General features: G+C 36.5%; 1 protein-coding gene across 7 annotated transcripts in view; it reads left to right on the top strand.

The window, feature by feature from the left end:
* The window catches only part of PTPRD (protein tyrosine phosphatase, receptor type, D), a 462,557-nt gene that overhangs the window by 396,270 nt on the left and 49,611 nt on the right, over positions 1-16,676 (top strand). For all 7 annotated transcript variants that reach the window (XM_011969903.1, XM_011969901.1, XM_011969904.1 and 4 more), the window contains 2 exons: positions 4,284-4,403; positions 4,920-5,074. In XM_011969903.1, the coding sequence (XP_011825293.1) occupies positions 4,284-4,403; positions 4,920-5,074 (275 nt within the window). The remainder of the gene's footprint in view (positions 1-4,283; positions 4,404-4,919; positions 5,075-16,676) is intronic.

The raw sequence follows: 16,676 nt of genomic DNA, 5'->3' as shown, positions 1-16,676 counted from the left end.
CCTTGCCATGTTGCCATGCTCAGTAAGTCATTATTAAATTGAGATGAGGAGGTTTTGTTTTCAGAAAGTTTTAGACAATTTAAAAATAAGCCAATGTAGACCACAGTTAATTGATTATAAAGTTGGCTACCACTCATTGAGTGCCTACAATATGCCGAGCACTCCCAAGATAAGCTCTATGGGAGTAAAAATAGCCTAGAACGAGAGCCCTTCTCCCCAAGTATGGTCAGCAGACCTAATGGATCAGCTCCTACCAAATATTTGCAATGACAAGATTTTTAAAAATACATTTAAATATGTTTCATTATTCCATCAACTTGATTTTGATAGTTTGTCATGAAAAAGGTAAAATAAATGAATTCCATAGCATAAATTTAGCAATGGTCACCCTGTTCTTTCCATAATTATAGAAAAATGAAAGCTTCACTTAAGGGTAATAACTTTGTGATAATAAAAAGAAATGCCTCCCCCAAATTTAGCCAAAACTCTGAACTGTCTCAGTTGAAGCTTCAAGTAAAGTTACTGGGTGATATTTCTAAACCACAGCTTGAGTGACAAGTTCTGCTGTTCTTCTTTTCCACCTCAGAGTTGAACACATACTCTTCTCAGAAGAGATTGGGGCCCACATAGATTAAGAGAATTGTTTGGTATCTCAGAACCACCTATTTGAAGAACTAGGAGGTTTAAAATCACCCCCACTTAAGTCAATAAGGCTGATGGGTTGAGGGCAGGGTCTAAGTCTTATGTCACCTCAGTGCCCCACAACTGCTAACACCTTGCTTTGCACCTAGAAAATCCTAAGCCACTATCCGCTGAAATTAATAACATGTTCTTTTTTTCACGCTTAGACTGATTTAGTTAATTTATAACAACAACCAGACATACACAAAAATCCAGAATGTCATCGAACTGATAACCAATAATAACTAGTGTTTGTTAAATGCCTGTTTGTGCCAGCCATTATGGTTAAGTGTTTTAGGGGCATCATTTTAGTCCCCACAATAGCTCCATAATGCTGGAGACACTCTTCCCATTTTACAGATGAGGCGACTAGGCTTTGGTCCTGGAAACAGAGAAGCAATTTTCGAGGCATCCAGGGAGACTCTGCCTGACCTTCCATGAATCAGTGCTGAAGGCCGCTTGTATCCATTCTAAATCAATAGAAAAAGGCAAAAAACAGTATTTGTATTCAGTAACTCCTGCCTTCTAGTTCTTAGGTACTCAAAGGGAGCTGCCTTCATTTCTCGTCTCACAGTCAGCTTTATGTGTGAAGCCTAACAAATAGTAACTCTCTCTAGAAATACCTTATGAGATTTTCTCTTAGGAAAATCGAGTAGGGGAAGGGCTGTTGTCAAAGGAAAACATTTTAAGAGAGGAAAATGGAGACAGTTCCTTTATACTAGCTAATGAGGAAAGAAAAAATATTTCCATTGTCGTCCTTTTTTTTTCTCGCCACACTTCATACTTGCTTCCTAATGCTGAAATCAGAAATCATATGTTTAGCATATGGCAAAAAATGAGACTTAAAATCATATTTGTCAGTAACTCTGAGCCCTTAAATTCAGCCCTCCAAAATCAGATGAAGGTGTGCAGGCTACTCAGAGAATGAGGTGGAGAAAGGAAGTGCTGAGGTTCTCACCAGCAAAGGGGAAAATGTATTGCTGTCGCTATTCAGATAAGCCCAGGGAAAGCTTCTGATCCCACTGCTGAGGCCACGTGTGTGCATTTCCACAGACGTTAGGATATTTATTTTTCATAAGGTCCTTTTGAGATATATTTCCTGAGAGAAAATGGTAATATTTAAATATATCCGCTTTAAAAAATTGCTTCTGATTTTTGCAGTTGAAACATTTATTTTTCTTTTGGTAAATAATAAGATTAAAGTGCATTATTCAAATTGAGTACAAAAACAACTTTTTTCCTCTTTTAGCTAGAAATTTTCACAGCGTTTACCCCTTATAGTAATGCTCCGTGGTATTTTTTTTTGTAAAGGGGTCAAAGTCTAAGCCAATAATAGCTGCAGTTTCAAACTTATTACTAGAAATGTGAGGATTAGTATAATTTTAGTTTTTCCTGCATCTTAGGAATGGAGAAGATTTGTAGATGGAGAGTCATTTTTCTAAAAGTTGTATTAAGGTTGCCTTCTCATTCTTTCCTTCATCTCCTTTTCTTACCTCACGAGAAGGTCTAAATGTAATCAAGTCCCAGTTTTAAAATATAATTATATTGAATTTGGTTCAGTGCATTGAACTGACTGTATAGATGATTTTGTTGCATTAATGTGCTGTTTTGTGCATATCATAGTGATATTTGTCCTCAGGGATTTCATTAGTTTATTTTAACTGAAAGGGTTGCTGTCCAGCTGAAACTGTTAAATGATGAATTTTAATTTCTTTCTTGAATCTTCAACTCAACACATTGTTGGCATCTTCTTGAATACCACAGTATGAGGCCTCCAGAGTTCCTTTTGTCCTCTGCTGGGAGACATCCACTTGACATCTATTTCATGGTTTAAAACAAAGCCTTTGGCATAATTTTTGTGAGTTTTTTTTCTCATCTAAATCATGACTGCTTAAGTAGTGTTGGTTCTATTCAGATGGTAGTTTTTGCTAAATATGTCATCTGTGACCTGGGTTTTAGCTTATGGTGAAAGAACATGTAGAGATACCCATGCCTGGTCACTGTACGTCAGTATTCTCCTTCAAGAATTCTCATTTCCCTGTCTTCTTGTCTCTTTGAGTTAGGGCAAATGATAGAAATAAAAACACAGAAGGCTATTTTGTACAACTAGGAAACACACAAAGTATTTTTTAAATCTCACTAAGGTAAAATTTTTGTCTTATTGTGGACAATTTTTGTTTGTTTTCATCAAAAAGGTGATGTTTGCGTGGTCTCAAAGTTAAAATCAAGGCATAGAAATGAAACCTTGTGAATTTAATATCTAGCTTAGTATACAGCTGTAAAGTGCTTTTCTTTTTTGTCTTGTCTGGGAAATTCTGTACAGGATAAAACCTCTCCCTTTCTTAGAAGGGCCAATTGTTTCATGGAAAGAACCCGAATTCTCAGAGGAGCAGATGCTATCTCTGTGAAAGAGAAAATTACAATATTATTCACAGAATGTTACAAATACTCATATTAAACATAAAAGCAAATCATTATGCAATAATTCTATTGGACCAAAAAATTTCTAGTGTCTCTAATAGTAATGCTTTATTGCCTTTGTTTAAATCCAAAGATTGTGATTTTCTGTTCTTTCTTTTTCAAATAGAAAGGTGTATTCCCTATTTTAAACTACTGCTAGGCGCTTTCTTTACCTAGAGAAATGTATTTCAGTTAGGTTCTCCTAAGAATTACTCCCATTTAAAAAAAGTGTCTGAGATAGAAAGGGTAAATATAGTGAGATCTATGGCATTACTACAAAAATATTGTGCTGTGTTTGTTATTTTTCATTATGCTTTTTAATGCCCAACAGACTCATTCAGTAAATTTGAGGCTTACTGCAGACTTGGAATTATTCTTTGTTGTGTGTTAAACTAATTGGGTTGAATACGTTTTATGTGCTTTTGTTCCACTCCACATAGAAATTGTAGATTATTCATCTTGAATGAATTTTAATTTATTTAAACTTTGCACTGTTGGTGTATGACCGTCTGAGACTCTTTTTAAAGAACAGACAGCTCTTTTTCCTGTAGACATTATAGGTTTAATTTGCTTTGGATACAAATAACATTTATCTTGTGTTAAAAAGAAAAAAGCACATGCTTATGTTGTTTATTATACTTTGATAGATTTTCCAATTATTTCTACTTTTCTTTAAACAAGCATATTTGGAAGTTGTGATAGCTCAAGATGAAAAACTTTATGCCTTTTATATCTTGATGAATTAACACTAACTATCTTACCATGTAGTTTAAATGCCAAAGTGTCATCCTCCCGATGCGATTCATAACGTCTATCCCAGGACAAATTTGTTTTCTTTTCAAGCACACTGAAGTTTCAAATCCCTCTCTCTGTATTTTACCCAACAACAATCTGCAGCTTATTTTTTCTCCAGGAAAATTGAATCTGTTACTGTTTAGTATTCCTACCAGTTTGAAAAATGTGGTTTATATTGGCATCAGAGCAGTAATTTACATATATTGGGATAACAAAAATGCATGCCAGTAAAAGATCAACATAAAACGAAATGCAGAAAAGCTGTTTTCCTTCAACAGCGACTCAAAGCAGCGTTAATAGAGAAATGGATGAGCATTTGCCCTGAATGCGTCACTTGTTTCTTGTAGGTGAAGTGTGACCAGTATTGGCCTAGCAGAGGCACAGAAACCCACGGACTGGTTCAAGTAACGCTGCTCGATACTGTGGAGCTGGCCACATACTGTGTTCGAACATTTGCACTTTACAAGGTTTGCTTTTCATCTTGTTCTCCTCCCTTTACCCTCTCTATTGTTTAAAGAAAGCTTCTTTTGAGAAATCAAATCTCTTAAGGCTTTACTGAAATCTTGATCCCAATGGCAACAGTGAAAAATGAAATAAATCTTCCATTATCACTCGGCCATTTTTCTTCTTGTCTGGCGATTTATCAGTAAATATAAAACTCTTGCTCCGAATGAAAGTTTCAGCCAATGAAGAATAGATGAAGAAGAACTAGTTCTTCCTGGAAAATGTGATAGGAGCTCTCCTGGTAGTTAAACCTGAAAAATGTAATGCTTCTCACCTAAGAATTTTGTCTTCCTGCGCAAATATTTGTCATTTACAAATAGCTTGGGGTTTATATCGCCAAAGAGTGTGTCTTCCCAAAGGATATAGGGTGGGAGAAAGGAATTAAAATAGCACATTTTAGCATTACCTCTTCCCTGTTATTCATCATTACCACCTGAGGCTGGGAAAACAGCATTTCAGCTGATACTCCTATTTCACAGAATGGTTCAAGTGAGAAGAGAGAAGTGAGACAATTCCAGTTCACCGCCTGGCCTGATCATGGTGTTCCAGAACACCCTACACCTTTTCTAGCTTTCTTACGTAGAGTCAAAACCTGTAACCCTCCCGATGCTGGTCCCATGGTTGTGCACTGCAGGTAAGAAGCATTTGTTTCACTTGCAGTCAGGAGGTTTCTGAGGAAACAGAAAGCTAAATTGTTTCTCATTGGATGTGTTTGCAACTTTTTGACATTCTGGGATACTAAATGCCTTCATAAATAACACAGCTCTCCTTTGGTCAAATGAGGCCTACGCTAACATCAGTAGGATGGATTTGACATAGATGTAGCTGTGGTCCATTGCTACTGTCTTTCCCCAGTGAAGAGAAATAAATAAACACAAAGTTAAGTGGGCACATGGCTGTAAATATGTAAAACAAAAAATAATATGTGGGGAACTATTCTTAAACACAAATTTATATTGTTTGACAAGTTCTTGTGGGCTGAACTGATACAACCTTTTTACTATTTATAGGGAAAAAATTACTAAACAAAATAATATCATACAAGCTTTAGGGAGAATATCTTATTGCTTAAAGATGCCTTCTGTACATTAGTAATATCAAGTCTCATAACATCACTAATTTGATTTTTTAAAGATGTATTTAATAGAATATAAGATCTGTAATTTGGAAGGAGTTATTTTATGTACTCAAAGATAATAAGCTTGTATTTTTCTCTTGAAATGTATAGTTTGTATTTTTTGCTTAAGTCTAACAGCTATACCACCACTGAGATTGCAATATATATAAATGTTTATAGATTTTTAAATATTAAACTGATTTCTTCCAGTTGCTTGAGTTCCTCTTAAGTGTCATTACTAACAGACTACTCAAGCGATCTGGTCAGAGTCTATTTATTACTGTATAAATGTATAGTACATATATAATTTCATGATAGTTCTTTATAACATGAGAAATTCGAAGATGAAGAAATATTGCTTCTTCCACAGGTAAGTAAAGTAGGAAAAACACAAGAAAGCATCTATCGTAAATCAGTTCTATCATGACTTAATTCCATAGCTATCTTTCATACCCCATATTATACTATAATATAATACAGTAGACCTTAGAAAAGGGGCTAGTTTTTTAGAAATGGGGTCAATGCATTGATAGAATAAAAGCAATGAAATTCACGTAGCCAAACCATGCTACAATGCTCATTGTTAAACAGTGGGCTGGCAAATTCCAAACAGGATAAAGTTTCTCTTTTCCAGCAAATGTTTTCCTAGATAAAACCAGTAATAACATTACCTTGTATTTATGTAGAGTATTTTACTAATTTCAAAGCACTCCCCTATGCTTTATTTTCTTTGATGTTCATAACAACAGTACGTTGGGTTAAGAGAATTATGTTGGGTCAAGAGAAGTGAGAGGCTACACAGGTTGCTTCAAGTACTGATAACTAAGAAGATGATAGCATAATCGGCCTCAAGTCTTATCTAGATTCTTGTTTCCCTATATCTGAGACAGGGTCCTTTGAGGACTGGCCACTCCAGCTGCAGTTTTCTGCATGATTGTAAAACATTAAAAATTATTTTTAATTTCAGCAAGTGCTTTTACATCATGAAAGTAGATTTTTGGTTCTCCTGCCTTTTGATTTTAATTCAGGTGCTAGTTTGATCAGTCTGTACACTCTGTTACACACAGTTCTTTGCAGGCCTCGGAGAGCCAATGTACCTGATTATATGGTGCCTCTGTTTGGTAAAAGCTGAACTTGATTATAAAAATCACAAATGAAACACATGAAGTGTTTTCAGATAGAGTTTGGCCAAAGAATAGAGAAACAGAAAATTTGGGCTAGCAGAAGAAATGTTGCCCTTGTATGCCTAATGACAAAAATACGGTACACACACACACACACACACGTGCCTGCACACACACACACATGCTGCACACACACACATGCCTGCACACACATATGTAATTATATGTTTAATAGGAACAAAAATTATAGACACATAATTTGGAAGTTTTCACTGAAAAACAGCATGATGATTTTTTTCACATTGCATTTCAAAATACAGAATCTGTCCTTTCTCCAAATTTTCCTCCCATTTCCGTAAATTAAAGTGGAGGCACTAGAATTAAAGTGGAGGCACTAGAAAACTGAGATAGATAGATAGATAGATAGATAGATAGATAGATAGATAGATAGATAGATACATAGATACATACATACATACATACATACATAAATACATACATACATACATAATTTTTAAAATACATTTCACCCTCTGTAGATTATAAGCAAGGTATAGGGTTCATGCTGGGCATCGTGACGGACACAAAAATGTTTGCAAGCAAATAGCAAGTATGAGAGATAAGATAAATAGCTGTAATGCCTTATTTTGAGAAAATACATATACACACACACACACACACCCACATCCGTGTTATGTTAAGCCACCTGGACTCACCTCAGAGAGAGACAGGCTACTCAGGAGAAATAAGGAAACAAAGATGAATGTACTGAGCTAATAGCTGCTGACATTTGGAAGTGCTGTGCCTGAGGCTCTGGAGAAGCTGCTTATTGAAACAAACAACAGAAGAGTAGGTATATTGGTGGAAGAAATTTGTTAGCAACTTCAAAACAATGAGGGAAAGGAACTGCATAAACCGAGCTCTGTGACATAATTACCCATAGGTAATTTTACATGTCTGGTAAGAGGTTTTGGCCTCTTTATTTAGGAGGGTCATGTCTACATTGTCAACATCCATATTATCATGAATTTTTGAGTTGAATAGAGCCAAGTTAAAACTTGACAGTATAATGTTTTGTGACAAAGCAGCAGATTAAAGTCATTCTTAAATGACAGTTATTCATGTAGCATCCCAGAAATTCTAGTTTAGAAACCATTTCTAAGCAGAAAGAAACTATGCAAAAAGCCACAATAACCATGTTACAAAGGGATACTGATCACGGTTAACCATGATCATGTTACAGATAATCACAAAAAATAGTCTAGAAGGTAAATGCTGTATTTTGTGTTGTGATTTCTTTTATCATGTACTAAACTTTTTTTTTTTTCTATATTAAAGAAGTAGTGACAAAGTAGATCCAAGCCTTCTGCCCAATATAGCCTATGGTGAGAATGGAGGAGGTTTTAAAGAGGTCAGGTAGTAGCCCAAAAAAGGTGCGGCTGGCGGTGCAGTACAGAAAAAGGCTATCATGGTCCTCCAATGGTTCTGGGACGTAATTGGAGTAGGACAAAAATGAGCCATTAAGTAAAAGAAATTCTAACAGTCAACAACAAGAAAGAATTTTAGGGATAGCCTAGGGCAACATGCGCAGACAAGACCTTGGAAGGTCAGGGAGGACAGAGTCTACCAGATTCCTAAAAGAAAGAAGGTCTGGTTCAACAGCAAGCAAGGAAAGGCCAACTCTAGTTATCCATCAGTTCATACAGAGCATAGAATCTCAACATTGAGGGTACGCACTCTGGAGAGCTAGACTGCCCAAGTAAAATGTCAGCTTGTTTACTTACTGGCTGTGTGCCTTTGGACAGATTATTTAATCTCTGTTTCTTCACCTGTAACATGGGATAGCACTGTAAATAGCAATGAGAATTTTATAAAAATCAAGTAAAATGACATAAAATAGATAGATATAAAGCACTTGAGATAGTGCATAGCATATAGAAGTATGCAGTAATTTTAAATTATTAATAATTATTCATTACTGAGTACCTTTTAAAAGCTGTATGTATATTTAGAACTCTGAGAAGAAAAATTCAACATGAACTTGGATGTCATCTGTGTAACCTGAGCCATCCATTTTATTAAATCACAAATGTTGATAAATATCCAAATCATTAAATGAATGGATTTTTTTCAAATGTACATGTTTCTACTATGGTAATCCCATAAGACTTCTCAGCGAGAGAGAACACGTTGATGCTACGTGTTAGAGAGAATCATTTATAATAATACATCTGTTTGTATAAAGACCTGAGAAACCTTTCAACTCTTAAAATGATGCTGTTAAAGGAACTTAATATTGTGGTCCTTAATGCCTTCAAGATGAGGTCTGAACTGCTTATCATTGCATTCATGACCCTTTGTAATCTAGGCTGATCTCACCCTTCGCACCTCATTGTTGACTCCTTGGGCCATCTTCTGATAGCTACACATTTCAAGTATCTTCATCTCTGGCTCTCAGCAAAAGATATTTATCTGGTCTAGAATTTCAACAATTCCCCTTCTCTACTTGATGATGTTCAACCTTGACGCATAATCCAACTTAAATAGCACTTCCTATTTGTATTGCAGAGGTTGCAAACTGGCTTTAGATGGTTTTGTTGATATATATGATAATTTTTTAAAAATTTGAGCATGAATTTCTTTAAGCTGGAATGCACTATCCAGTTTTCCAAACCCTTTCCACTCCCTGTTATTTTATACACATTTATGAGATTGCTTCATCTTGTAGACATTTGAGTTGTAACTCTGGAGAAATATTTTAAGCTTATTCCCCAATTCTCTTCCCACAGGAAGAATTAAATATTCTCCAAATTCTCATAGAATAGGTTCACACTTTGCATGTTTAGCTAAATGTGTGCAGATCATATGTGCCTTGAGATCTTAGAAGGCATGAGTAATGGCTTATGTACATTTTTACCCCAGCTCTTACACCTTAGTAAGCACTCAGTAATTGCTTGTCCAAGTTTGTTGAATTCCATATGGCATTTTAATAATTTTTACAAATATAGTAAGAGTTTCAAGGCTGAACTGATTTTTTTGGTTTGTTTTTTCACCTAAGAGACTGTATTTTTTTTCCCTTTATATTGGGATATATTAGGATATTTCTTTATGAGAGCTTAATTTTTAAATTGCCTTTGCCTTACTTACAACTATTTCATGTTCTTTCCCACATACCATCTATTCCATGATTAAATATAGACATAGCTCCCCACTTTGTAGCCATACTAATAGTTCAAGATAGTTGAGCCCTTATTCAACCTTGGTCACCAAGCATACAAACCATACGCTTGGCTCCAGGTATCTCTTGTCAACTGAAGAGGCCCTGTTGTAAGTGCTTTATATGTGTTACTGCTTTTCCCTTCCCATGGTATTTACAAGGAGTAATGTTAGTTTCCCATTTCACAGAAGAAAAAACAGCAGAGGCTGAGTAAGACCAGCTTACTTGCCTGAGCTCACACTACTAGTGGTGGCAATGTTCCCCACGTTGCATGGTCCTATAAATCAGGCAGATTCTCCAGACTTTAGGTCCCATGATGGATTTTAGCTCCCCTTTCTGCTGTCCCTTTGGGGGCCTTTTTCCATCAAGCCTTCCCTGGTGACCTGGTCAGAATGAGCCACTCCTTCCTTTCTGATTCCATACCACATTGCTCTATTCTGGCCTTTCTTTCACTCCTTCTGAATCAAAGGCAATTGCTAGCATGTGAGTCTCTTCCATTCCTTAATCACTTGAACATAAATAATCACAATAGCTACCAATCATGGCGCCATTACTGTTTTCCAAATATTACTGAGCATTCATTTAATCCAGAAAATAATATATTTTGCTTGCAAAGAGCATTAAGCACAGGGAGGTAGTAAGTGATTTGTTCAAGATCATACAGCATATACATTTCGTCCTGATTTCAAAGTCCATGGTCTGTTTTCCCATCATTATATCCAGTTCTTACTCTTCGTATTGCAGAGACCACCTAGTCCGTTTCACTTAGCTCTTTACTGCACATGTTGGCAGATATTTGCCATTATCTCTTCACAGCACATATATATGTGTGTGTGTGTATATATATACACACACTATATATATAATCGTGCAGTGCATATATATATATGAGTGCGTGAATAGAGACATACAGTATTGTTTTTATCTTATTTGTAAAATGTGATTTGGGAGCAGAACTTTCTATTTATTAAACTGAGATTTCCTTAGAGGTCATGCGTTACATTTTCCTATATCATCTTAGTCTTCCCCTTAGAAACTAAGGCCATTTTGTTCACCTTTTGAGCCTTGTTCCTTATGTTGTTTTATAGAATAATTTGTGGCTTATATTCTAAACCACATATTCTATAAAGTCTATATTCTAGTACCAAAGGGACATGACAACTGATTTGCTCTAAGTATTTGCATTTGTTAAGAATGAATACATTGGGAAAAAGCTATAATTTCAGTGAATCAGTTATAAAACCCTGACCCATGATACTAAATCTTGTGTCACATTAACTCTTTTTAAGACAAAGGGAAGACTTTTTCTTCATAAGAGAAACATTTATTTATGAAAAAAAAATTGAAAAGGGGATAGATCACAACTCCTGAGTTGATCTTCTAAATGAAACAATCTCAAGGAAAATAAAATAAGCTTCCTGAGTGTCACTTAAATCTATCACAATCATAGAATCAAACCGCCCTTCAGAACTGGAAGGAATAGGAACTGCATACCAGATATAGATCAATAATGTCCTAGAAGCACCAACAGGCCACTAATGTGGCCCAGTAAAAAATCAGATGCCAGTTTGGGGTGTAAAAACTCCTAAGTTCCAATCTTCATAATGCTTTCTGACTTTGCATACAGAAGCACAACCAGGAAACTATGTAGGCCATATTCATAACATAACCATGTACCCCTAAGCCCAACCCAATAGTGATGAAAATGGCCTTTTCAAAGTCAAAAGATTTTGGAAAGCATTTCATAAGAGCATAAAAACAAAAGACCTTGTGATCCAAAGAAGCTAAGAGTGCTGTGGAAAATTGTTTAATGCATTTTTAACCATTCATTCTAAATTCCATTTTTATTTCTTCTAATGTTCCATTCAAATGTCTCTTCAGATCAAAGACCACAAGTATTTCCAAAGCATGTGATAGTTTTGAGATGCTGACAAATGTGAACCATAGACCCATATTTTCCTTAAACCTGGGGTGTATTTTTATGTGTAAATTAGGTAATAGGAGATGCTAGCCTTCTGTAGATGAAAGGTGGGATTGTTAAAAATGCCAACATCTCTCGATAAGAATGGGTGGAGTGTACAAATTATGTCCTTATTTATGGAAACATTTTAAGGTGAGGAAAAATAATTATGCCATGTGGAACCCATTATGCCAGATTCTGTTTTTATATATCAGTAATTCTGTATAAGAAGCAAATGCTTGGTTTATGAGACAACATAGTCATACAAAACAGGAGGCTGGGTTTTCAGTCTATTGATGGCACAGTCCTATAAGAGAAAAATACCTTCCTTCCGCTAAAATAGTTTAAAAGTAATGGCACACACACAAAAAAAGCATTAAAAGGAATTGCATAGTGTCCCCAGTAGGTATAAAGTGTAAAACTGAAAATGGAGAATCTGAGGTGCTAGGAAGAGCACTCTGGCTGCCTGATGAAATGGAGAATTTATTTGAAAAGAAGCATGGTAGATATAAAGGCAGTGGAGGAGAGGTGAGGCCAAAAGTAATACCATACTATCTAACTTCAAAATCATATATCAGGTCTATATGATGAAGGTTCCTTCAAGGGCAACTGAGAACCTATCACCAATCCTGTTCCCATTGCGTGCCTAAGTATAGCAACGAACTTACTTTTGTGTTGTAAGTGACTGTTTACAGAGCATGTCCTCATCGCTTATTTTATTTGATGTTTATGGTAAGAGTAGCAGATGTGCATTATTACTTTCCTCACTCTTTAGCTAAGGAAACTGAGACTCTGAGAAGTTAAGTGATTTGCTGAAGAACACGTACTTTACTAGTCAGCTGAGTCAGGAGAACCCCCTTTCTGATCTATGTGTATATTATACTGCCATTTTCCATTTTGCTCAATTTATATCTTACAAATGAGAGTAGAACTGTCCCTAACCTACAAATGAGATGGCTCCTAGCACACAGAGCTGCTCTTAGGGGCCAGCAATGCATGGTAGTGAAAACTCTGCAATTGAAATTGTTCTAACAAACAGAGTTCAAATCTTAGCTGTACTGTTTACTGCATCTGTGACCTTGAGCACATTAAACAGTCTTTCTAAGACTCAATTTCCTGATCAGTAATGTGGGGATATAGTGGTATTTCTTTCATAGTATTGGTTTTAAAGATTGAATAAGAGCTATGTAAAGTGATTAATTAGCCTGTTGTATAGAAATAAGTCAACAAATTTTTACAGTTACTGACTTTTAAAAATTGTTTTACCTCACATAGTTATTTCAATTGACTCTAGTAATGTCAACAAAGAATACTATGATATTTTCTGAACTGTGAGTTTGAGTTCTATGTAATTGTCGAATCAGAAGAGTAGAAAACATGTGCATGTATACATTAACATAGAAGATGGGTGGTAACTGGAATATGTAACACGGAAAAATGTGTTAAGTACTGTTATAATTATTTCATTGCACTAAAATAAATGCTTCTCTTATTAGAACCAATTGTTTCTATAAGCAGAGTTTCTCAACCTCAGCAGTTTGGACATTTTAGATTATAGAGTTTTTGCTATGAGAGCCGTCCTATACATTGTAGGATGTTTATCAGTATCCTGGGCTTTGCTCACCAGATGCCAGTAACTCGCCCCACCCTCACCTCCCTTCCCCACATTGTTACAATAAAAAAAGTTCTAGGCATAGCCAGATGTTCCCTTGGGTATAAAATCACCCCTAGGTGAAAACCACTGCTTATGGTAATAAAACTGATTTTTAACGTTGGCAGAATTATTGTGTCCAAACAATAACCCACCTCAAAGTTTTAGCTTTAACAACAACAAAAACAAAAAGCTAATTTGAGTGCCACTCTTATTTTACATATTTGAAGAACTTCTCTGTGAGACTTATTTTAATTATAAACTTTTAAAGCATACAGAGAACTAGGCTCATTACTTGGAAAGAAAAGAAATCTAATAGTGTTTCTTACCTTGGTCAGCAACCATACAAACCATACGCTTGGCTCCAGGTATCTCTTGGCACTAGAAAAATAAATAAATAAATCCACCTTCAAGGACAAAGATGTGCCACCATTACTGGATTCAAAAGAACAGGCCGTAGGCGTTTAACTCTACTGCCAAAAAGGAGTTCCAAAAATACTTTTTTGCACCATGGCAGCATTGCAATAAATCTTCGTCCTCTCAAAGTGGCTACTTTTAAGGGCCATGCTCTTTGGAGTTGATAAATGCTAGTCTTTTGTGCTACGATATCAGTCACATTGCTTCGTATTCACACTTGGTATGACGTCCAGCATTTTGGCAGTTCCAAACAATAAGCCCCAGGAGTGCCCTCAAGTGGCATATGACTTAGTGACTGTCCCTTTTTCATTGTTTAATGGAGGCCAAAGATAACAGATGAGATGAATGGAAGGAAAGTGAGTCATAATGTCAGACCGCCTGCCCAAGCTTGCAGGTTCCTGAAATTATTTGCCCTTTGATTTTTGAGGGTACAGATTTCTGGGACAGCACACTTCATTTTTAAATCATAGAAATTTACCAAAGATAAGTTGTTTATGAAATACTTGCTTATGGAATGTGTGTTCATTGTTTTTGGTGTTGAGCATTGAATCATGTTTTAAAATACTCTAACTGGATTTCTGTTTCCGGTACACCTATGTGCCATAGGAGTTGGCAGAGCAGAGGGTGTGTCTATCAGTTAGCATTGCTATCTACAAATACCAACCCAAAACACAGTGGCTTAAAACCACAGTAATCTGTTATTTCTCACAAATCTGTGGGTTGACTTGGGGCAGGACGTGGATCTTCTGCCGATGTCTCCTGAGCGCTTTTTCTCAGTCAGCTTGAAGGGCTGGGAAAGCCAAATGGGCTCTCTCTTTCTCCCCAAGGCTTTTCATCCTCGTCCAGTGGACTCAGGGTTCTGAGGACATCACAAGGGAAGCTACGAGGCCTTTTGAGACAGTTGCTTTTACTACATTCCTTGGTTTGAAACAAGTCAAGGTCCATTCCAGATTCAAGGAATGGGGAAGCATACTCCACCTTTTGATGGGAAAACAACTCATTTATGACCTCATTTATTCTACCTCTGAGTGTGACATTGCTGAACCTTATTTACTGGATTGGTGGAACTCTGCTCTTCATGCTCATCAGCCTGGCTAAATACAATGTGAATTTCCCTCCCCAGGCTGCATGAGAGGAGCCAAGACCCCTAAGATGACCCCAAAATACAGGGTTTATGAATAGTATATGAAATAGGTAAGAAAGTAGGAAAAAAGTCCGTTCTCAAAATGTATTTCATAACTGCTACCTGATTACTTCTGGTAAAATATCAGCTTGTGTGTAGCAGAAACTTGTGCTCTTAACTCTCCTGACATCCTAACTCAAAAATATTTCCTTTACATCTTTCTGTAATTCAAGATTTACTGGGGTTAGTGGGCCTCTTTTTGAACTCCGAAACAAGACTATGATTCATTCATAATGAATCATAGACGTGGAAGGGATATTTCCAGCCTCTCAGACCACTTCCCCCTCTGCAGCCTTCCCTTTTTTTTTTTTTTTTTTAAATTTCAGTGTTGAGAAAACAAAATTAGGCCAATGAGGTTGACAGCTTTCCCATAGACTTCTGCTGGACTCAGGTCTTCAGACTGCTAGTCTAGTATGTTTTCCACTGTGGTATGGTCCTTAAAATTTTGTTCAAATTAATTTGATTAAAGGGTCCCTTAACATTTTCTAGATGCATTAGGAAAATAACCAGAAAGCACCTATATAATGAGAGGAAGTGTTGTGTTTGGCACCAAGATGATTGGAGTAGGTAATTTTGACACATTAGACCCAATTAAGCATCCCAGATCTTCAAGCCCATGACTAATGGAAACAAAGGCTGATGGGTAGCCAGGGAGCACCCTGAATGCACTGGGTACCCATTTGGTCAGTGAGGCTACAGCAGCAGATAATCATACAGTGATGCCAAAGGGAGATGGAGAATATGTCAGAGATAAACCTGTCCTGCCTTGTGGCAGTTCCTGGAGCCAAGATGGTGGAAACCACTTCAAGGCCAGTAAAAATTACTTTACATGCTGTCTTGGCGGGCCCTGCTCTGGTTCACAGTGGCTGCCTTGTGTATCTGCCGCTCCCGTTGGAGTGCTAGCCTGACTGTGCCGTGGCTGTAGCATGAGCTTTTTAGTGTCGATATGCCTGGGAGGCCCATCATCTACAATTTCCTCATCTCAGGCTCCAGCCAACTGCAGCAGATGCTATTGTTACCTATTCTATTGAATAAAGTAGGAAGCAAAGAGAGAAAGAAATTTGTCAACATTTTTTTTTCTGCTGGAACCGAAATAAAAACTGTGTGTGGTACGTTGTCCAATGATAACCCATGTGCCAAACCTCCATTTTGTGTAACATGCTTATATAAGACTCTGCTTCTGTATTTCTTAACGTAATATAAATGACCTTCTTGATTCCACTGTAGATGTGTTACAATTATAGCCATTCAGATTTCTCAATTTGGATTGGTGCTATTTCTTGCCCTTGCAAACCCTTTGCTTCTGACCATACCATCTGCTGGAATCATTTATATTTCTTTCACACACTCAAAGTGTTTGTTATATGCCTATATTTAGCTGTGTAAAACTCTGAAATATTTTATATAAATAAACAAATGTTTAACAAGTATTTTCAAACCCTTTGCCTTGATAACTAGCATTAATAAGGTACATTTGTGTCTCTAACGTAAGTACAGCTGCAGAGAGAGTTTCTTGTTAGAGAAATGTATGAAGTGACACCAAAATCAGAAGAGAATCCCTTTTGAA

The sequence above is a fragment of the Mandrillus leucophaeus genome, unplaced genomic scaffold (assembly GCF_000951045.1).
Source record: "Mandrillus leucophaeus isolate KB7577 unplaced genomic scaffold, Mleu.le_1.0 Scaffold92, whole genome shotgun sequence".
Lineage (NCBI taxonomy): Eukaryota > Metazoa > Chordata > Mammalia > Primates > Cercopithecidae > Mandrillus > Mandrillus leucophaeus.
The sequence above is the reverse complement of the archived record's forward strand: the minus strand, read 5'-3'. Positions and strand labels throughout refer to the sequence as shown.